General features: G+C 36.8%; 1 protein-coding gene across 1 annotated transcript; it reads right to left on the bottom strand.

Annotated features, from left to right (window-relative positions):
• Positions 1-1,656: 1,656 nt before the first annotated feature.
• On the bottom strand, positions 1,657-2,234 carry LOC120862477 (glutaredoxin-1). The gene has a single exon (XM_040238460.1). The coding sequence runs from the start codon at positions 2,191-2,193 to the stop codon at positions 1,873-1,875; it is 321 nt and encodes a 106-aa protein (XP_040094394.1). The 5' UTR covers positions 2,194-2,234; the 3' UTR covers positions 1,657-1,872.
• Positions 2,235-22,649: the final 20,415 nt, after the last annotated feature.

Below are 22,649 nucleotides of genomic sequence, written 5' to 3' on the forward strand. Positions count from 1 at the left end.
GGAATGGCAATCCACTCCAGTGCTATTGCCTGGAGAATCCCATGGACAGAGGAGCCTGGTAGGCTACAGTCCATGGGGTCTCAGAGTCGGACACGACTGAGCAACTTCACTCACTCACTCACTCAGTGATGCAAAAAATTGGGTTCTCCCCAGAAATGGCAGATATTCCATATCCACAATCCTAATATTGGCGTAGATGATAGAGCAAAGTGATTTTTAACATTAACTCCAGGCAAATTTGTTTTCACTGTAAATTCAATTGTGTACAACCATAATAATATATTGACTTTTTATTGAATTAAAGATGCTTTAGAGCATAGTTAAGTGAAAAGAAAGGAAATAAGGCTGTTAGCCTTCAGTAGATCAGAGAAGGAATAAATAATTGTGTCACAGTAAACATTTTACCCTCATCTGTATTCAGTAAAGACAAGAATAAAGAATTCTGGCATCAGTGTATAACCATATGTTCACCTTTATAAATTAAAGACCTAAATAATTGTCACATATTTAGTCAAAGAGATATAAGTATGAGTTAGATCATGACTACAGGGAAAACTTTATATATATCTTCTCGGTGTATATGATTATGTAGATATAATGCTTTCAGAAACAAAAAATCATTATTACGTTTTAAGTGCCAGGCTCTATACCACATAGTTTAAGGTACATTATCTCATTCTATCTGTAATGTTGATAGAAACTAGAGCAAAAATGAAAGCATTTATGTTATTTACCATTAGAACTAAGTCCAAGACTAGTCTGGGGAGTGTTAAACTTAATACAGTTTTCCAAAGTTTTAACAACTTCTAATATGAATCTTTTTTTCTAGTGCTATTTTATATCTTGAAATTGAATCCAACTAGTTTTATGAAGTCCGACTGTCAATTCACTCATTTATTCACAAAAGTAAACTAAATTTTTTTTAGAAGAATGATTTTTAAAAATTTTATTGTTATTATTATTGTTATTATTTTTACTTTACAATATTGTATTGGTTTTGCCATACATCAACATGAATCCTCCACGGGAGTACACGTGTTCCCAATCCTGAAGCCCCCTCCCACCTCCCTCCCCATACCATCTCTCTGGGTCATCCCAGTGCACCAGCCCCAAGCATCCTGTATCCTGCATCAAACCTAGACTAGTGATTCATTTCTTATATGATATTATACATGTTTCAATGCCATTCTCCCAAGTCATCCCTCCCTCTCCCTCTCCCACAGAGTCCAAAAGACTGTTCTATACATCTGTGTCTCTTTTGCTGTCTCGCATACAGGGTTATTGTTACCATCTTTCTAAATTCCATATATATGTGTTAGTATACTGTATTGGTGTTTCTATTTCTGGCTTACTTCACTCTGTATAATCGGCTCCAGTTTCATCCATCTCATTAGAACTGATTCAAATGTGTTCTTTTTAATGGCTGAGTAATACTCCATTGTGTATATGTACCACAGCTTTCTTTGAATTTTCAAAAGGAGCCAAAGATTATTGACATCTTCCTGTCAATAGAAGTTTTGTTCTATTTGGCTGCAATCTGACCATTTACATCAGCAAAACCTCCCTTTGAAAACCTAATCTACTAATTGCTATGAAGGCTGTAAAGATTTTATTTATTTTCTTATTTGGTATCATAGACTTTCTTTTTTTTTTTTGTTTTGGGCAAGTTGGTCCATTTTTAATACTGAGTCAAAAGAAGCTGTTGATTTCCCTTCCCCTTTTATTGAGGTTAACATATTTCAGAATTTTCAGTAAACAGTTGCTGTAACTGGGTACAGTCACCCCAGGTCCCTCCTCCAGGAACTGCTGTCATCATCTGCAATGCCATCCTGTCCCCAAGGGGGATATCAGCCTGGGTCTGCTTTGCTGTAATTATTGCAGAGCTCCAATTTGCTTTAGCCGTGTCAACAGTTCCCCTCTCTCGTGCATATTTACCAGATCAGTGCATCCACCTATGCACTCTTGACCAATGAAGACCCGAGGTACCGTTCTGGCTCCGGTGAGCTGCTGCAAGTAATCTTGAATCTCACTGGTGTTACTGGAGGCTGTAATATCGACAAATTCCAAAAGCCCTTGTTTGAAGGGCAGTTGGCTGAGAAGCTCCTGAGTCTTTCTGCAGTAGGGGCAGGTGGGCTTGATGAACACGACCACCTTCCCAGGCTGGATCTTGCTGTTGACGAACGCTTGAGCCATGCCGCCTCCCTCCGGGGGGTACACCTCCACTGTAGGTAGAGCTTTGGTCTTTTCAGTGGCTGGAAGATCCTTTTAAAACCACCAGACTAAGGGATTGTTGATTTAATTTTGAAAATTTTATGGTCTGGGAAACACTGTTTGAATATTTTCCTTCATTCTACAGCATGTCTTGTAAAATTATGCACAGAGAGTGACAAAGTGGACTGTTCTAATTTATCGCCTGTTTTTTTTTTTTTTAAAGGATTAGGATATATAGACATAAAACTTGTTTAGTTCAAAATATCAGGAAAGGAGCTGCCTTTTCAATTACTCTTGCCAGTCTTCAATAGTAAGACTGTTTTGATTGCATCAGAAACTGCCTTCCTTGTTTTGATATTCTTTGTAGCTTCTTAAATAGATTTATTCACAGAGTAATCCTTATTTTCATCACTGTCAAATGTGTTCTCCACTTCGGTGGATGCATTTAGATGGCAGAAGAATGTTTCCTTGATTACAGTTTTCACAAAAGGCATCTCTGATGTGTATCCTCTTACTTGATTATATTCCAACTTCTCAATCGTCTTCTCCTTCATTTTCTACCCAATATTTTTCAAAACTCAATTTGGATGAGAAATCTCACTCAAAAAATTGTTGGTGCTTTTCAGTTTGTATGCATGACTATCACCTAAGAAACGGAAAGTGCCCACATGCTTTTTGTCAGTAATGAGCACTGACACAAATAGCCTGGCTTTAGAAACAGTAATAAAACCTTTGATTTCTTTCTTCAGTCAATCATGAGACTTTTGGATTTTCCTGCTTTCTTAAAAGTAAAATATGTATTTGCCATTTCACTGTTTGACAGAAAGTCCAAACCTCCCATTGCAGAAATTTTAGAAAACGAAATTATATGAGTCCAAATGATAATGATAATTATTAAAACAAACACACATACAGCACTTACTCTGTGCCAGACGTTCTTCTAAGAGTGTCCTTAAATCACACATGTATCGTTACTGCTCTCCCAAATCATACAATGTATGAGCTTTATCTCTGTCCATTTTACAGACAAGGAAAGACAGCAAGGCTCAGATCTGTAAATACAATGGTGATTAAGGAATTTTTTCAAAGTCACATATCTACTAAGTATTGAAGATAAATTTAAACCTTGGCAGTCTGAGTCCAGAGCCTATATATTCCTACTGACTACACTGTAATAAAGTGTCCAATACAATGTCTAGGATATACAGCTCAGAATCAAATACAAGTGTTTATTCTCTTACTTTCTTCCACCTTTAAGACTGTATGTGATCTGTTCTTATAAAGGTGCTTTTATTTATCACTCTTAATTATCATATCCTTTAAAGTTATGCTGCAGATGACCACATTCTCCAAGTCCGAACAAAATCTGCCCTGTACCACCCATAATTTTGCTTCAAAAAATGGAAAACCAGCAAACCAGAACTTCTATTTGCAAATTCTCCAGGCTATCTGATACATCAAAATCCTGAACTGGTAACCTATGGGAAAAATAGTCAGGATTCTCCCATGGGGACAAAGAAAATGGTGACTGAAAGAAAACAGTTTGAATCTTTGGTGAGATAGGAGAAATGTGCAAAGCTTGGAAACCTTTTCTCAAATGCATCTTTTGTGATAAGGAGCAGTGATTATCAAATAACATTTCAATCTGGTATAGTCTTTCTCAGGAAAGGATTATGAGGATATGGGATTGGGGAGAACTTGAATTTAGCTGTATAAACTTTAACATATATTTAACTGCCTTTGATATTCCTTATTTCCATTCGTCCATTAAGCAAGTAATTCTTCAGTGCTACCAGGCATTGGAGTAGGTACTGAGATAGTATAACAACTAATGTAGGACTACTGATTAGGGTATAGGATATTGAGGAAGGCATATAAATAAATGTAAATAGATAATACAACTATAATGGGACAAAGGCCATAGCAGGTGCTCTGCTTGTAAGAGAATGGACATCCCACTTATTATCTTTATGATAAAGGGGAGGTAGCAAGCAGAGGTGAGAAGTAAATGTTTCAAGGAGAAAGAACACCTTAGGCAAAGGCCCTGAGTCTAGAAAGTTTCTAAAATGTATGACTTGTCAAACCTTTAGCTTCTGACTGATGTGCTTCGATTTCTTTTTTCCAGTGGTTTAAACAATATGTCTCCAAGAAAACTTCCAAATTTAGAAAATTACTGTCAAATTACTCTCTCCGTTCAAGCTCACACTCTTACTTATAGCTGTCTTTCCATATCAAGATGCTATCCTCGGGATGGCTGTACTTGTTAGCACTCAGTATTTCAACACGTGCTACCATATTTCCCCTTCCCATCTATAATTTGGCATGAGGTTTAAAGCCATTATTTATCATGTTAGTGTTATAATTAGCTGAAAATGATTGAAGCACATTTTTAAATGTCCTTAAAAAAATAGACTGAAGCTTGCCAGGGTCACAATTGACAAAATATGTGGTGATAAAAGAGACAGTTGGATTGTACTTGGCAATACACTGTCTTTCATTTTCTAAGAAATGGTATGAGATGATACTCTGTTATTTCTGCAAAACTCAAATGCCATGTGTAATTTTTGCTAGTGATTAGAAATGTAGACAGTCTCTTTCCTGTCTTTTAAACCTGGTCATAGACTACCTTGGATTTAATATCAGAGTCTGTATTGAGTCAGATGGAATTTTACTGCCTGGCATTTGGCCTCCAATACTTGAAGTTGTGAACACTTGAACATGAGCTTTCTTAAGGATGAAAAAAATATTTCTGAACTCTTTAAAATATTCATAACTTATCTACCTAATACAATTTTGTTATAATTGCCTATTAAACCATCAATTGATTTTTTTAAAAGTGTACTTTCCTATCCATACATCATTCTCTTATTCCTGAAGTTAACTGTTCCTAAAAGAGGTCTGCACTTTCTGAAAAGTAAATAGAATTAGAGAAATTAACAAAGATCCCAGGCCATGCCGCTTATTATTTCTAGAGCTGGAATTCAAATTTTGACATTGCCCCTTCAAAATACTTGCTCTTCAGAGTGTAGTGAATAACCAGACAAAATCACAATAGAGCACTTTCATCATATATATGATGAACAGACCAGACTGAGTTCAACAGAGCTCAACAAATTAGAAAGGATAGGAAATTCTACTTTTTATTTCTCAACGAAGTGGCACCTTCTGCATCTCATCAGGCCCACTTATAAATCATAGAGTCCCCATATGAGCTGTAATAAAATTAGATGAGGAAGAATCTTGTTGAAGTGGAATAACAAGAACACCAGATGTGAAGCAACTGGAGAGATGAATGAATGAACACCTTATTAGTCACACAACTCTAGATTTGTCAAGAAAGTATTTTTTTTTTAATCAAGCAGATTCTCCAATATCTTGCTCTTGTACTCAAACAAAAGTGCTGATACTTACAAAACCCAAAAACCAGGTCTTGTTTTTGTTAGTGTTTGGTGGGGAAAAGGTAAGGTCAGTAAGATATGCTGAAGTGTAGCTGAAAGTATCAGCATTTATTAAACTTTGCCATGTTTGAGGACACATTCAAAAATTGGTGCAGACACAGGTCCATGCTAATGGTCATCACATTAGTTCTACTGCTGTTTCCTTCCATTTTCTTTTCTTAAGCGGTTTGTATTTAATTTGCCTTTGATGCTGCAAAAGTAGAAGAGTATTTAATGCCTGCACATTGTTGGACTCTGAGATCTTAATAATGTTCCCTCTAAAAGACAAGTTCTTGGAAGAAGTCACCTCTAGATTTTAACCCCAGCTCTAGAAGTAGTAGAGATACAAGGACCAACAGGTAAAACAAGAATTAACTCTAGGAGTAAGTTAAAGATCCAAGTTGCTTTGTTAAGTTCACAGTAGGCTTCAAACCCCACAAAATCCAGTAATGCAGGATGTAGCCCACAAAGCTTTGGATTAAAAAGCAAGATGGAGGCAAGAGCCTTCTTGAGATAGACTTATCTCTGGGTGCCTGAGAAGTGCTAACAGAAAGAGATCATATTTTTAAATAATTCATGGTTCTAACAGAGAAGGGAGACTAGCTGTCAAACAAGACAACCACCCTGACCTATCTCCTTCTTTGCAGAAATACCTTCATAATAGCTTAGGGAAACCTACCTTATTTAAACGAAGGGAAAAAGAATCGTCACTGAACTCTAAACTAAGACATTGGACTAAAAAGATGAAAATAAAATGAACAATATCTCAATAGCTAAATAAAACACTCCAGAAAAAAATTGTTTATGAGGAAGGTGATAAATTTAACTTAATATTTTAAAATTACCTATATGAATTTCAGAAGTCACAAATACGAATGCTCAGAAATGATTTGGGTAGATGTAGAAGAATACAAATCAAGAAATAGGGGACTTAAGGGAAAAAAAAATTTAATGAAATAGAACAAACTTCAAAAACTAACACTAAATGGTAACCTAAAGCAAATATTCATCAAATAAATCATAGGGGAGGAGATAAAATACCGTTAAGGATGGTTTGGGAAAAAAAGTAACATATATTAAAAATATGCAAAGAGACATAATGTATACCTAGTGGAGTTTCTGAAAAGGTAATGCAAAGCAATAAAATATAATAAATAGCTAAAACTATAATTCCAGAAACTCTCTTAAAAGAAGAAAATTTGAATCGCATGTTACTAAGGTACACCCTCTACCTTGGAAATTCTATTCAGAGTATTCAAAACTGAGACCATTCCTAAAATAATTATTGTACTTTAAATATTAGAAAAAGTAATTATTTGGGAACTTGGAAGAAGCATCACTTAAAAGGGAAAATAAAAACAGCATCAGACTTGATTGTAATCCTTTATTACACTAAAATGTGAACTTAAGACCATAGGGCAATATTTTTGAGATATACAGGGAAAGAAAATTATGAGTCAAGTATTTTATACACTGACAAAATGTTCTTCAAGAATGAAGAAAATATGAATTTTTAAAAACTGGAGAAGTGTTGTTCAAGTGATTCTCTCCTGAGAAATCTAGTAGAGAACAAGTTTCTGGTAACCCTAATAAAATTTGAGATGAGCATTGGGTATATTTATGCTGTGTGCTATGCCATAATAAATAGCTTCAGTCATGTCCAACTCTTTGCGACCCTATGTTCCAAAGCCTGCCAGCCTCTGTCCATAGGGTTCCAGACAAGAATACTGGAGTGGGTTGCCAGGTCTTCTTTCAGAGGATCCTCCCAACCCAGGGATCAAGCCCTCATCTCTTACGTCTGCCTCATTGGAAGGCAGGTTCTTTTCACCACTAGGACTGCGGGCTGCCGTCTATGGAGTCGCACAGTGTCAGACACAACTGAAGCGACTTAGCAGCAGCAGCAGCAGCTACCTGAGAAGCCCGTATTTATGAACTTAAACTAAACTATAAGAATGAGAAATAGAAAGTAGAATGTGTTATCTTTTCTTTAAAAATAGACTAAAATAACTGAGATATTTCTGGTGAATAAAATTGGAGAGTGGAAGAGAAAATGGAGGTGGGGGGTGGGGAGAAGAAATGCTACTTACAGTAAGATTGTAATATATACCATCTAAAGAAGGGTTGATGGACTTCCCTGGTGGCACAGTGGATAAGAATCCAGCTGCCAATGCGGGGGACATGGGTTCAATCCCCGGTCCAGGAGGATTCCACATGCCATTGAGCAGCTAAGCCTGTGTGCCACGACTACTGAGCTCACATGCTGCAAGTACTGAAGCCCAGGAGCCTAGAGCCTGTGCTGCACAACAAGAGAGGCCGCCACAGTGAGAAGCCCAGGCCCCGGGACTAGAGAGGAGCCCCAGCTCTCCACAGCCCGAGGAAGCTCACATGCAGCATCCAAGACACTGTGCAGCCAAGAAGTTTAACTATTTAACTATTAACTATTTTTTTTAAAAAAGAAGAGTTGATTGCGGAGTTTATGAGGCTATTAGCATCAAAATACAACTTCGAAAAATGCAAACTACTCATAATAAAGTAGTTATTTTCTTGAAAGAAAACAAAACAAAATTTAAAAGTAAAGAAGAAAAATCAACTACATTTGCCCCTTGAATAGCATAGGTTTGAACTGCTCAGGTTCACTTATACATTAATTTTTTTCATTAAACATATCAGCACTATTTGCAGTAAGTTGAATCTGTGAATGCAGAACTGTGGATATGAAGGATTGACTGTGAAATCATATTGAGATTGTGCACTGCAAGCGGTGGGCCTCCCTAAACTCTGCTTTGTTTAAGGGTCAACAGTAACTTGAAAGTAGGTTAGGTATTAGATAATTGTAAGGCACATTTTAAATTTTGTTAAGTGTGATAAAGATATTGGGTTATTTAAGAAAAATTATCTATGTTTTTGAGATGCATTACAGAATTATTTATGGCTGAGTTGACATGGTATAGACATTTTGCTTTGAAATACTCCAGTAAAACAATTCTGAAAATATTTAAAAAATATGAATGGAGGATAAAGTATGGGAAAATACACCTTTCATCTAGCTTAAAAAACTATCATTTTGCCTAACACGCTTTAGTTTCTACCCACTCCTACTTTTATAAAATGATTCTATGAAAGATTTAAAACATACCAAAAAAGTTACAACTAATACTCAAATCTAATGCTTTATTGTATATTTAGATATTGTCTTAATACTTTAAATTGCCTTATAGGAATTTAAAAATGATCTAGATGATCTTAGAGTCATTTTGAAGTGTTTATTTATAGATTATTTGTTAAATATACTAGCATAGATAAGAAAGGCAGTTTTAGGAACATTTTCTTTCAGGAATGCTTACTAGGCTGAGGAAACCAAGGAAGGTCCCTTTATCATCTTTTCCTGAATCATTTAAAATGAGGCCATCTGAAACATTTGAAATAAAATGTGAAGAAATCACCATGGGCAAAGTGGTGTATTTTGAAAAGGGTATTATCTAGCACTAAACTTCCATGATTTTATTATGCTTGTTGAAGCTTAGAAAATTGTCCTTTGTTCTCACATCACTACATTGAAATGCCAGAAGGTTTGCTTCTCAGCATGAAGACTCATGGAAACAGTCTACAAATTCTGAAAACGAACACCTTGCTGAGGCACCAAATGATCGGAGTGGTTCATTAATCATGTTTGAGTTTTGTGACTTAGAAAACATTCTCTTTCCTTTATTTTCCTTATCAACTCTGTATTTTGGGGGATTGTTAATGCCTTAAATATGTGAAATTTCATCATTTAAGTTTAAAGGCAATGAAATGATGTTATTGATTGCCTTGGGGCATTTTCAGTTTGTAATATAATTGTTTAACATTTTGACATCATTTGCGCTTCCCTGGTGTCTCAGAAGATAATGAATCTGCCTGTAATGTGGGAGACGTGGTTCAGTCCCTGGGTTGGGAATATCCCCAGGAGAAGGAAATAGCAGCCCACTCCACTGTTCTTGCCTAGAGAATCCCAAGGACAGAGGAACCTGGCAGGCTACAGTCCACAGGGTCTCAGAGAGTTGGCCATGACTCTGCGACTTTCACTTCATGCGACGTATCTGGAGGGCTATTTTGTTCATATAATCATTACACCATCAGGCTGTTTCGACTCTTGAATCATATGGTGATATTCTGGACTATTTTAAGAAAAACTCACTGATAGCATAATACTGCAAGTGACTTGAGGAGAAAAGATGCCTTACTGTACTTTTCATCCTTTACAAGAATAATGCTTTTGGGAAATGAGTTTTAATAGTAGTAGAATGTAATAGCTGACATATATTGAGGTTTTATTATTAGTCTCACGCAATAGTAAGAAATTTACATATGGGATCTCATGTAATAGTCACAGAAGTCCTATAAACTAAGTACTATTATCACTCTTTCCACTTCATGTAGTACCTGGAATATTATTGTTAGTTAAATGTTGTGAATAAATGAATGAATACATTGATGTGTGGGAGAACTCACATTTAGAAAGTTTCTGGAAAATAGTTTATCTTTGCTAAATAACTTCTTCTATTGACTACATTAGAAGCTTATGTTCCTAGGATGAGAATACAATAATGCATGTCCTTGTTGGGCTTCCCAGGTGGGGCTAGTGATAAAGAACCTGCCTGCCAAAGCAGGAGACCAGGAGATGTAAGAGAGAGATGTAAATTTGATCCCTGGGTTAGGAAGATCCTGTGAAGGGGGACCAGTCAACCCACTCCAGTATTCTTGTCTGGAGACTCCCCATGGACAGAGGAACCTGGCGGGCTACAGTCCATGGGGTCGCAAAGAGTCAGACACGACTGAAGCAGCTTAGCATGCACGCATGCCCATGTCCCTGTTGTTCATTTTATGCTTTTAAATATAAAATCACAACTGAGTTGAATAACAGATGACCTTCCCTATTTTGATAACTTGTGAAAAGTTGTATGGTAAAATAATCAACGGTGGCTTTGTTTTTATAACTTTATTCTTAAAATTGTGATATTCTGGTTGTGTAGGGTGATGATAAGATGACCTGTTCTGTGTTTGCTTACATATTCTCTTTTCCTTTCTTTGTGGAGTTTTGGATTCAAACCCCTAATTATTCTGAAGTTGATAAGCAGAAATCTTTCGGTAGAAGCAATATAACTTTGATCTGAAATTGAATCTCTCTTAGAATTTTGTGATAAAATTGATCCAACCTACTTAAGTTAGGTGGATAATGCCTTTCTGTCTTGGAGGCCTCTTACTCGGGTTTATCATTTCTGTCACTGTTATTCCAGTTTGTGGAACTGACTCATTGTGGGGCAGATGTAAGGTTTAAATTCCTTTCCAAGTACTACAGAACAATGTTAGTGTTTAGGTCATATTACTTTCTTTTTCTAGTTACAAAAGTATCTACTCACTGTGAAAACTTAAAGTTATAAAATGTCATATTACTAAAATTAAAATCACTAGTACATCTGTGCATGTGCTTCCTGTCTTCTTTCTTTGTGTGTGTGTATGTGTATTTATGTATGTGTGAGATTGCATTTATATGTACACTGTACCTGCTTTTAAGTTTTTCCTTTTAACATCATGAACATTTTCTGTTGTCATTAGTATTATTCTCCAGCATGATATTTAATGCTTGTGCTGTATTATGGGATTAAATTGCTTAGAATGTATAATCTGGTCTTATATTGTTGGATACTTAAAGTTTTTTCACCATTTTACTAATTTAACACTCTGATGAACATCCTTACACATAAATTTCCATGCCTAATGTATTTCTTTATTAGAAATAATTTTCTGGGTCAAAATATGAGAATGGCATTTAGGCTTTTGTAAAACCGTCTTTAAATGTACAACTTTTCCAATGGAGAATAATTAATATTATACTTCTTTACAAATATTTTATATGCATTTCAGATGTTTGGACTCATGTTCATATTGGTTCTTTGAATTTCAGCTTTTCTAAGGGAAATGGTTTGTCCTTTGTTTTACACTTTTAACTCCATTATTTATAGAGTAATTCTCTATGGAGATAACTATCTCCATTTTCCAGGTTATCTTGTAACTTGATGAAAATTGCCATTCTTCCATCTCTGCTGTCTTACTCCATTTATCTACCAGAACTTTTCTGTTACTAGACAGGATATCTAACACTATTCCAAGCAAATAACTCTTATTCAGCTATTTTTTATATTAAACTGAAAATAAGACCTGAACTTACTAATATAAGCATCTTTTTGTATTATGTATTTTTTGCTTTGTAGTCAATTATTATTTTTTTTGTTTTACATTTTTTTAAGGAAAAAACAATATGACATAACTAGAATCTCTGTTTCTATAAGCTTCATATTGAATAATACTTCCAACAAAGCTGTTGTAGTATAACTCCCCAGGCTAGAACTTCATACACAGTCACAGCAACCTGTTTACTTGCTATATCTTATGCTTTGAATGCCACTGATGTATATTAACTAATTTATATACACTAACTTGCTTCGTATAATTAAGTATTTGATCAACATGCTCTAGGCTAAGTTACCCCAGCAACAAATTTCACAAGGTGATTCACAATGATTAAACAGATTTAGCCAGTGTTTTGCAGAGGTCTTATTATGGTTTGGGTACTAAATCAATAAATAATAACATTCCATAAAAGAAAGCCTCAGGTCAGATGGGTTCACTGGTAAATTCTACTATAATCTCTTTCAGAAGGTAGATGCATTCATGAGGCCAGCATTACCTTAATACTGAAACCAGACAAAGACATTATAGGAAATGAAAACTTCAGACATATCTCTCACGAATATATTCAATAACCCTCAAAAATATAAGCAGATGGAATCTAACAATGTTTAGATATAATTATATACAATGGAAAGTAGGATTTATCCCAGATATTCAAGGATTGTTCAGTAACTGAAAATTAATTGATCATAATCCACTGCATCAACAAGCCAAGAAAGAAAAACCACATGTTCAGAGCAATAGATACAGAAAAGGAATTTGACAAATATGACAACAATCCATGATAAAAACTCTTAGCAAACTAAGAATAGATGGGAACTTCTCAACTTGATAACAAACATCTACAAAAAACCTACATCGAATGTCATACTTAATTAATGTATGTTAACTATTAATAGAAGCTTTCCCACTAAGATCAGGATTAAAGGAAGGATGTCTCTCTTATCATAGATTTTCACCCAGCATTCTCGAAGTCCTAGCTAATGCAAAAAGACATCATAAGACATTATTATAAAGTCTCCCACATCAAGACAGCGTCAGTTCAGTCACTCAGTCATGTCCAACTCTTTGAGACCCCATGTACTGCAGCACACCAGGCTTCCCTGTCCATCACCAACTCCCGGAGCTTGCTCAAACTCATGTTCATTGAGTCAGTGATGCCATCCAACCATCTCATCCTCTGTCGTCCCCTTCTCCTCCTGCCTTCAATCTTTCCCAGCATCAGGGTATTTTCCAATGAGTCAGTTCTTTTCCAATGAGCCAAGACAGTGTAGTATTGGCAAAGAAAAGACAGATCAATAAAATAGAATAAACAGTCCAGAAACAGACCTATATAAATATAGTCAACTGATTTTAACATAGGAGCAAAGGCAACACAATGGATAAAAAATGGCCTTTTCAACAAATGATGCTAGAACAATACTGGACATTCTTGTGTACACATGCACACCCACACACAAATGTATCTAGGTACAAGACAGTGATGCTCTTCACTAATGTTAGCTCAAATAGTTCATAATGGTAAATGGAAAGCCCAAAACTATAAAACCACTGGAAGATAATTTAGGAGAAAATCTAGATGCCCTTGGACACAGTAATGGCTTTTATCTCTTTTTCAACTCTTTTTAATATTTTTCTTTTCCATTATAGTTCATACCACCATTGGTCTTGGAGCAACTGTAAAAAACAGTGTTGTTATGAAACCTGCCCCCATCTTGAGAAAATAGATTTGCATACACTGTCAGAAAAAAACTGAAAGTGAAAATACTCTTTTGTGTAACAATGTTGGCACTGATTCATTAATCTTGTTTCAGTTTGAACTAATGGAATTCTGGATTGGAAAATATCTATACCTGTATCTATATCTTCATGTATTACATGTAAATATATAGTTACCAGTGAAATGTGCTGTACCGTAAAGATCCCTATTACTCTGAAAGCCCATAAGAGAGAGACATAACATACTCTGTAGACTGAGGAAGTAAATCAAAGAAGTCTTTCCTGAAGAAGTTCTGGTTGATAAGGACTGATAGGAATTAACTGAGACAATGTGAATGTGCTCTGCTCCCCATGCCAACTTAATCAGGCCACTTTGTTCCTCCACTTTACCAAGAAATGGGGTGCATTTTCTCTAATACCAAAGTAGAGAGAATGATCTATTACACTAAATATATGCATAGTGGGGCTTTCCTGGTGGCTCACTGGTAAAGAATCCACCTGCAATAAAGAAGCTGCAGGAGATACAGGTTCAATCCCTGGATTGGGAAGATCCCCTGGAGGAGAGCATGGCAACCCACTCTAGCATTTTGGCCTGGAGAATCCCATGGACAGAAGAGCCTGACAGGCCACAGTCTATAAGGTTACACAGAGCTGGACAGACTGTAGCATCTTAGAATGCAGGCACAGGCATAGTAAACCTACACAGTTGGAAACCTCCAGATCCATCCTCTGGGTGTCTACCATAATGCTTACAGCCAGATTTCTATATCCCAATAGGAAAGGTGGAAAATTTCCACCTGGAGAAACATTTTAGCTTCCAGATATCAGTATTTACTGGGTACCTGAATAAGATAATCTGGTGTTCACTTCATGTCCCATGGTGAAGTCCAGCATTTATGAAAATGAAGAAGTTGTTTAACCTTTACAAATGATTGGCTATTACAATGAGGGTTCCCAGATGGCAGGGGATTGGTTAAAAGTGATTATCTTATACCACTTTTATGAAGATGATTCAAAGTTTCCTTTATGATTATCATAAGCATTCATAAGAAAAAAGTTCAGTTTTCCTTATATTTATGAAATAAGCTTATGGGGCTTAAATGGTTTTATCTGCTCAGAGAATTTTCAAGTATTTAATTTTAACAGTGCTTTAGTATTAAATATGAATGGACACCAAGGACCAGCAGACATTTGAGGAAATCCTCTAATATAAAGTGCAGGATTTAACCTCCTTCATAGGAAAAAATATATATATACCTCAGGGAAAACAGGTAATACTAGAAAGAGAAGAAAATATCAATAAATCTGTAATTAATATTTTCAGAGAGATAAAATTTTATTTTATATATATGTAAGAATTATATATCAAAATGAATAATTAGAAAACATTTTTAAAGCTCTTGGAATTAAAAACAACATAGAAATTAAAAATGGTACATTGCTGAGTTGAAGAAGTGAAATAAAAGGCAAATAAATGGAGAAAAAGTTTAAAAGTATAAGACAATTAGAGGATCTATCAGGTCCAAATGATACTAATGAGTTCTACAATAAATGTAAAAATTGTTGCTGTTCAGTCGCACAGTCATGTTCAATTCTTTGTGACCCTATGGACTGCAGCATGGGCTTCCCATGTGGTGCTAGTGGTAAAGAACCCACCTGCCCATGCAGGAGACTTAAGAGACATGGGTTCGATCCCTGTATCAAAAGATCCCCTGGAGGAGGATTGGCAACTCACTCCAGTAGTCTTGCCTGGAGAATCCCCACGGACAGAGGAGCCTGGCAGGCTACAGTCCATAGGGGCCCAGAGAACTGGCCACGACTGAAGCAACTAAGCACAGCAGGGACCACAGCAGGCCAGGCTTCCCCGACCCTCACTGTCTCCCAAAGTTTGCTCAAACTCATGTCCATTGACTCGGTGATGACATCAATCATCTCATCCTTTGTTGCCCCCTTCTCCTCCTGTCCTCAATCTTTCCCAGCATCAGGGGCTTTTCCAGTGAGTCAGCTCTTCGCATCAGATGGCCAAAATATTGGAGCTTCAGCATCAACATCCATCCTTCCACTGAATATTCAGAGTTGATTTCCTTTAGGATTGACTGGTTTGATCTCCTTGCAGTCCAAGGAACTCTCAAGTGTCTTCTCCAGCACCACAATTTGAAAACATCAGTTCTTCCGTGCTCAGCTTTCTTTATGATCCAACAAAGAAATTATAAAAGAAAATGCCTAGAAATCAATCATATCAATTCTTAGATTAAAAGGAATGACTCAGTGCAATGAAGAAAGCTCATTTTGAAATCTCAGAGCACTGGAAATGTTGGAACATTGGTGGATCTCAGTTTTTCCAGAATAGATAAGTTATTTATAACAGATCCAGTCACAGGCCACAGGCATGCTTCTATTATTATAGGAAAGCTGGAAGCTAAAAGGTTATGGAGCAATGCTAACAGAATTCTGGTGGAAAATAATTTTCAATCCATCTCTGAAAGTGAAAGTGAAGTTGCTCAGTCATGTCCGACTCTTTGCGACCACAGGGATTGTAGCCTACCAGGCTCCTCAGTCCACGGGATTTTCCAGGCAAGAATACTGGAGTGGGTTGCCATTTCCTTCTCAGGGGATCTTCCCCAGCCAGGGATTGAAACCAGGTCTCCTGCATTGTAGGCAGATGCTATAATGTCTGAGCCACCAGAGAAGGTCATCTCTACACCTAGCCAGATTTCTACTCAAGAGTAAACAAAGAATAAAGATATTTGAAAGCATACATGAATTTAAAACGTTAAAACTTCCTATATGTGCTTTCTTAGAAAGCTGATGAGAAAATGTTCCATCCTTATTAAGGTATAAACCAGGCATGAGGAAATCCAAGTATCCACAAAACAGGGAATTCAGCGTAAGGGATATTTCAACAGGAGAGAGAGGTAAATGGAATTCCAAGGAGGATTGTGAAGGGAATTGCAAATAGAACAGCTGTGTAGCTAACTGAGAGGATGATTATTTGCAGATGTTTTCAAAAGGATGTTTTCCCCAGAGCATGTGCATTCTGATGATTTGAAGAAATGAGAGTTTTTATTTTGAATTATTGGTATAATCTTTAAGTTTTTGATAATTACACAATAATTTGCATTGTTTTTATATCATGCTTACCAAACACCTAGCACTGTTTCAAGCATTTTACATATATTTATTCACTTAAATAATTCATTAAATTAAGTAAATTCATTTATTAATCCTCTGACATAGTTCTTTTTTTTTTTTATCTTGAGAACTTGGACTGCCGCTTAGTGGCAGAGCTAGCATTCAAACTCAGGAAGTCTGCCTCCTCATCTTCTGTTCTCAGTCATACCCTATCTGCTTCTCATCCAATTTCTAGTTATACTGAACGTTTCCCTCTTATGAGAACACAATCAAAAGTTTTTTCTTCCTAATTTTGTACTGCCTAGTAGATTTGAGGGTTGAGATTGTAACTTTTTCTGCCTTATCTTTTTTTAAAAGTAAAAATTGAGTCCTACTGTTGAGTTTTAGCAGAAATGATATATATATTTTTTGCCATTGGTGTTTAAAAGAGAAGGAAATTAGTAAGTGAAACCAATCTCCAAGAGTGGTTTTATAAGATAGCAGAACATTTTACTGCTTTCTATCTAGCATTGCATTTCAATTTTAAGCATTTAACAGTTTCTATTATAGATAAAACAGTGGTTAGAACAAAGACATTCTATTCTTTGCTGTTTTCAGGGTAGCTTTTCCTTATATTGGAGTCTACAGAAGGTAGTGTTACAATGGAGTTCTTTTCTTTTTTTACAATACAGTTGGTTTATAATATTATATTAGTTTCAGGTGTACAACATGTGAGTCAGCATTTTTTAGATTATACTCCTTTAAAGTTGTTACAAAATAATGGCATTTCCTACAATGGAGTTCTGGGATAATAAATGTCTTTACCTCTAGTTCAAATTACCTGAAAGAACAATTTAAAGCTACTAATATAAAGCCTAATTAAGAACTTGTATCTGCCACTAAATAGCTCTGTCAGCTTATAAGCCTGTATCACTCCTCTGATTTGCATTCCATGATTAACCAACACTTTTGTGCCCCTTGGGGTATAAATGGGGGTAATAATAAGTGGGGTACCTAGTCAAGGGTAGCTTTATTCTTTTGATAAGGCTCAACACACATTGATGGATTTTGAGGTATTTAACAAACCATCCAACCAGTCCATCCTAAAGGAGATCAGTCCTGGGTGTTCTTTGGAAGGACTGATGCTAAAGCTGAAACTCCAATACTGTGACCACATCATGCGAAGAGTTGACTCATTGGAAAAGACCCTGATGCTGGGAGGGATTGGGGGCAGGAGGAGAAGGGGACGACAGAGGATGAGATGGCTAGATGGCATCACCAACTCAATGGACATGAGTTTGGGTAAACTCCGGGAGTTGGTGATGGACAGGGAGGCCTGGTGTGCTGCGATTCATGGGGTCGCAAAGAGTCAGACACGACTGAGCGACTGAACTAAACTGAACTAAACAAAACACATGAGTAAATGCATACATACTATTTTGCTTTTCTGGGTCAAAAAGGCTCAGAAATGCTATAGCAGACAGAAAACTAACAAGGATTATTCTTTCCCTGGAGAAATTCACACTGATGATGAAGACAAACAAAACCCACTTGCAAAACACTGTAAAAACTGGTAAAATAAGGGTAAGTGCAAACTTCTAAGAAGCACAGAGACAAGAATCCCGATGTCCCTAGTCTACTGACGTTCCCACTCTCTTAGACAGCCATCACCACCTTCTCTCCTCAGGTTCCTAACACCTGCTAACCCACCTTCTCTGTCAGCTGCTCAGCTTGCTCTTTCATGACCCTGAAACAAAGGCAATGCCCGAGGCCACCATCACCGCATCAGGTCACCTGCCAGTGTCTGCTTCCACGTGCTCTGCCATGCTGTCTGCCTTCATGAATGAACGTGATCATGTGCACAGCCCGTCCTCTATGGGGCACTGGACCACATCACTTCTCAGATCAAAGAGAGCACTATTCTAGTAGCTACCCTCTCTTTTTCTACATTACCATTTTCTCCTGTTTACTGAGTCATTCTTGGAAGCATAGAAACATGCTGATATTTCTCTGCTGCTGCTAAGTCACTTCAGTCGTGTACAACTCTGTGCGACCCCATAGACGGCAGCCCACCAGGTTCCCCTATCCCTGGGATTCTCCAGGCAAGAACAATGGAGTGGGTTGCCATTTCCTTCTCCAATGCATGAAGGTGAAAAGAGAAAGTGAAGTCGCTCAGTCGTGTCTGACTCTTAGCGACGCCACGGACTGCAGCCTACCAGGCTCCTCCGTCCATGGGCTTTTCCAGGTAAGAGTACCGGAGTGGGGTGCCATTGCCTTCTCCGTCTCCACTCCTCCTTTTAGAAACAAAACCTTTTCTTGAAGCACTCTACCAGCCAATTGTGGCCTGATTTCTTCCCTTTGCAGCAACAGTCCTTGAAAGAATTGCCTGCCTTTACTGTCATTCACTCTGATTCCTCTCCCCAAGCTGTCTCTTCAACAAGCTCCAAGCAGATTCTAGTCTCAACCACTTCACTGAACAGGTTGTTTTCCACACAGTATTTCCCCCTCACTTTTGGCCCCTTTCTCCTCTTCTTCCTCTTACATCTTGATTTTGGAGTCCTCTCCCCTCCCCCTGGGCTCAGTTCTTGCCCCTCGTCACTTCTCTACCCAGATTCACTTGGGCGCCTTTATTGTCTCAATTCATGGTTATGCATATGCTTTGTATGTTACAACCCCCTCATCTATATCTCCACTCAGGATTTTCCACTTGACCTCTAGAACTAGAGGCAAAGTATATTAAAGCAAAGGGAAATTTTTTTCTTTTTAAGATTTTTTTTTTTTTTTTTGGTGTGGATCATTTTTAAAGCCTTTATTGAATTTGTTACAGTATGGCTTCCATTTAATGCTTTGGGTTTTTGGCCCAAGGCATGTGGTATCTGAGCTCTGAGACCAGGGATTGAACCCACACTCCTTGCATTGGAAGGCAAAGTCCTAACTACTGGACTGCCAGGGAAAGCAAATGGAGTTTAAGTTTTGGGCTGTCCCTTGTATGATTCCCTTTCAGAGCTCTGGGATATGGCCCAGCAATACGATATATATGAGAGCTGTTAAATCACAGGTTTAGGCACAAATGAATCAATAAAGCAAAGGCCATGTAAGGTAAAGTGAATGGAATTGCTTAGGTTAAAATGAAGAGTTGAGAAGAGAGAGCACTGGAAGATTATATTAACTGTTCATATAGGGCAAGATTACACAGGGTCTTGAAAGAGAGGTTACAATAAGTTTTAAATTTTTCTTGAAAAAATAAACCTTCCTTAGTGTTACATAAAAAGATACAACATTTTTTCATTAAAAAAGTTTTCAAAAGTTAGATAACCAGACAAATTATCTACCTAAAGTGTTTCCTACTTCTGGGAGCAGTTTTCTTTAAATACTAGAAGTGTTAAGAATATTAGGATACTTGCTTAAGGAATAAATTAAAATGGTAATTAAAAACCACAGACTATGAAAATAGTGTTTTTCCTTTATTTTCTGTAAAAAGACAAAAAAAATATAAGAATGTTCCCAAGATAATGAATCTTCTATTTGGTAAGGGGATGGGGCTTTGCTAGGTTGTTTCTTTGAAAAAATTTGAAGTTCAGAAATTGAGTTGTTATCAACTATTTTTCACTAAAATTTTACTGTTACTTATCCCTCTATCCTAGCCCTGGGTTTGGAATTAATGATCAGATATACTTCTCAGATTCTCTACTAATAGAGATTAGAAATCACTCAAATAAAAATTCAAACACTGATACTGTATTTATGTCTTATAGAAGATTATTTTGTCAAAGAGTGTCAAGTTAAGACCAGGAGCAAGGATAATAATAGAGTTTTTACATAATTCATGGGAAAAATAATAAGAATGTAAGATACATAGATGGTTGCTTGAATTAAAAAAAAATTAACATTTGTTAAAACCACAATATATCCAGGGATATCCTGAGTTGAGTTGAGTTCAGTCGCTCAGTCATGTCCTACTCTTTGCAACCCCATGAACTGCAGCACGCCAGGCCTCCCTGTCCATCACCAACTCCCAGAGTTCACTCATACTCATGTCCATTGAGTCGGTGATGCCATCCAACCATCTCATCCTCTGTCATCCCCTTCTCCTCCTGCCTTCAATCTTTCCCAGCATCCTGGTCTTTTCCAATGAGCCAGTTCTTTGCATCAGGTGGCCAAAGTATTGGAGTCTCAGCTTCAGCATCAGTCCTTCCAATGAATATTCAGTACTGATTTCCTTTAGGATGGACTGGTTAGATCTCCTTGCTGTCAAAGGGACTCTCAAGAGTCTTCTCCAACACCACAGTTCAAAAGCATCAATTCTTTGTAACTCAGCCTGCTTTATGGTCCAACTCTCACATCCATACATGACTACTAGAAAAACCATAGCTTTGACCACGTGGACCTGTGTTGGCAAAGTCATTGACATTGAGAAAGGTAAAAAGAATAAATCTTATAAAGTGAAAAATAAGAAAACAGCATTCTCTGTGAGTAGATGACGTCTAGTTTCTCTATTCTTAAGGATGGGTGAACTGTGTTGAGGCCAGCATATGTCCCATTCTAGAGATCATCTGTTAGGCTGAATGACATGTCAAACCATGTAACTGGTTTTCATGCATTTGTACTTACTATACGGATAGGTGTTAATGTTCTGTAGATGACTTAAAAAGAAGGAGAGGGATAAAAGGGTCACCAGTGGACATGCTAATAGTAAATATATATATATATGTATGTGTGTGTGTGTGTGTGTGTGTATAGGCAGATAAGAGGGAGAATAAGGAATACAATCCTGGAGCAATTACCTTGAAAAAGAGTAAATAGTTATTTCTTTTTTTTTAATTGAGAAGAAAGATCATGCTGTGAGATAGGAAAGCAGAAAAGAAATGTCATCTTGTCAGGCCAGTAAAATAAATGAGATTCCTTCTTGGAGAGGGAAAATTCCAGAGTGGAAGGGAGAGGAATTGAATATAGGCATCCTCAAACATATTTTATTTTAACAATTTGACTCTGAAAATATGAAAATGTTTCAATAGTTAGGAAACAACATCAAAACAAAATGAGACAAAGAAATCAACACCTAAAAAATTATAGGCAAAACAAAGCATTAACTCTGTAGGATATTAGTGGCTTAAATTTAAAATAAGGAATTGACTTGTACATCCGTCATGAGATTTATACCCTAAAATCAAACAAACTGCAAAAGTAACCCCTTAAACTGACTTTGTAATCGTGTTGTTATTAATAATGTAACACTGGCATGTTGATTCTGAAAGTATGCATATCCACACAAACACACACATGTATGAAATCATCTTAATGTCTTTTGGTGTATTAGTTTCTTATTGCTGTTGCAACAAATCACCACAAATTTAGAGGCTTTAAACCACACAAATTTATTACCTTATAGTCCTGGAGGTCAGAAGTCTACAGCAGCCCACAAAGCTGCTTCCCTCTTGAGGTTCTGGGGAAGGATCTCTGTTCTTGCCTTTTCTAGCTCTATAAGCCACCAACGACAGTCTTGGGCTCACGGCCACATTGTCTACATTCAAAGCCAACCGCACATCAATTTCCAAAGTTTCTTCCTCTTTCTATTCCTCTGCTTCCAGCATCACGTTGTCTTCTCTGTATGTGAGACTCTCTTGCCTTTCTTACAAGGATCCTTGTGATTATAAAGGGCTTGCCTGGATAATTTTTCCATCTCAGAAATCCTTAACTTAGTCATGTACACAAAGTCCTTGCTGCTATATATGATAATGTGCTCACAGATTCTAGAGAGTAGGATATAGATATGGTTGGGGGGGATATTATTTAGTCTAGCACAATTAGAGACTAAGAATTTTAGTGTTATATATTTAAATGAATATATATATTTAAATGAATAAAGATAGATTTATTGAACTTGCTACATGAAATGCACTTCAGAGGTATAAATATAGAATGGGAGAAGTTACAGAAAGA

The sequence above is a fragment of the Oryx dammah genome, unplaced genomic scaffold (genome assembly GCF_014754425.2).
Source record: "Oryx dammah isolate SB20612 unplaced genomic scaffold, SCBI_Odam_1.1 HiC_scaffold_4, whole genome shotgun sequence".
NCBI classification, from domain to species: domain Eukaryota; kingdom Metazoa; phylum Chordata; class Mammalia; order Artiodactyla; family Bovidae; genus Oryx; species Oryx dammah.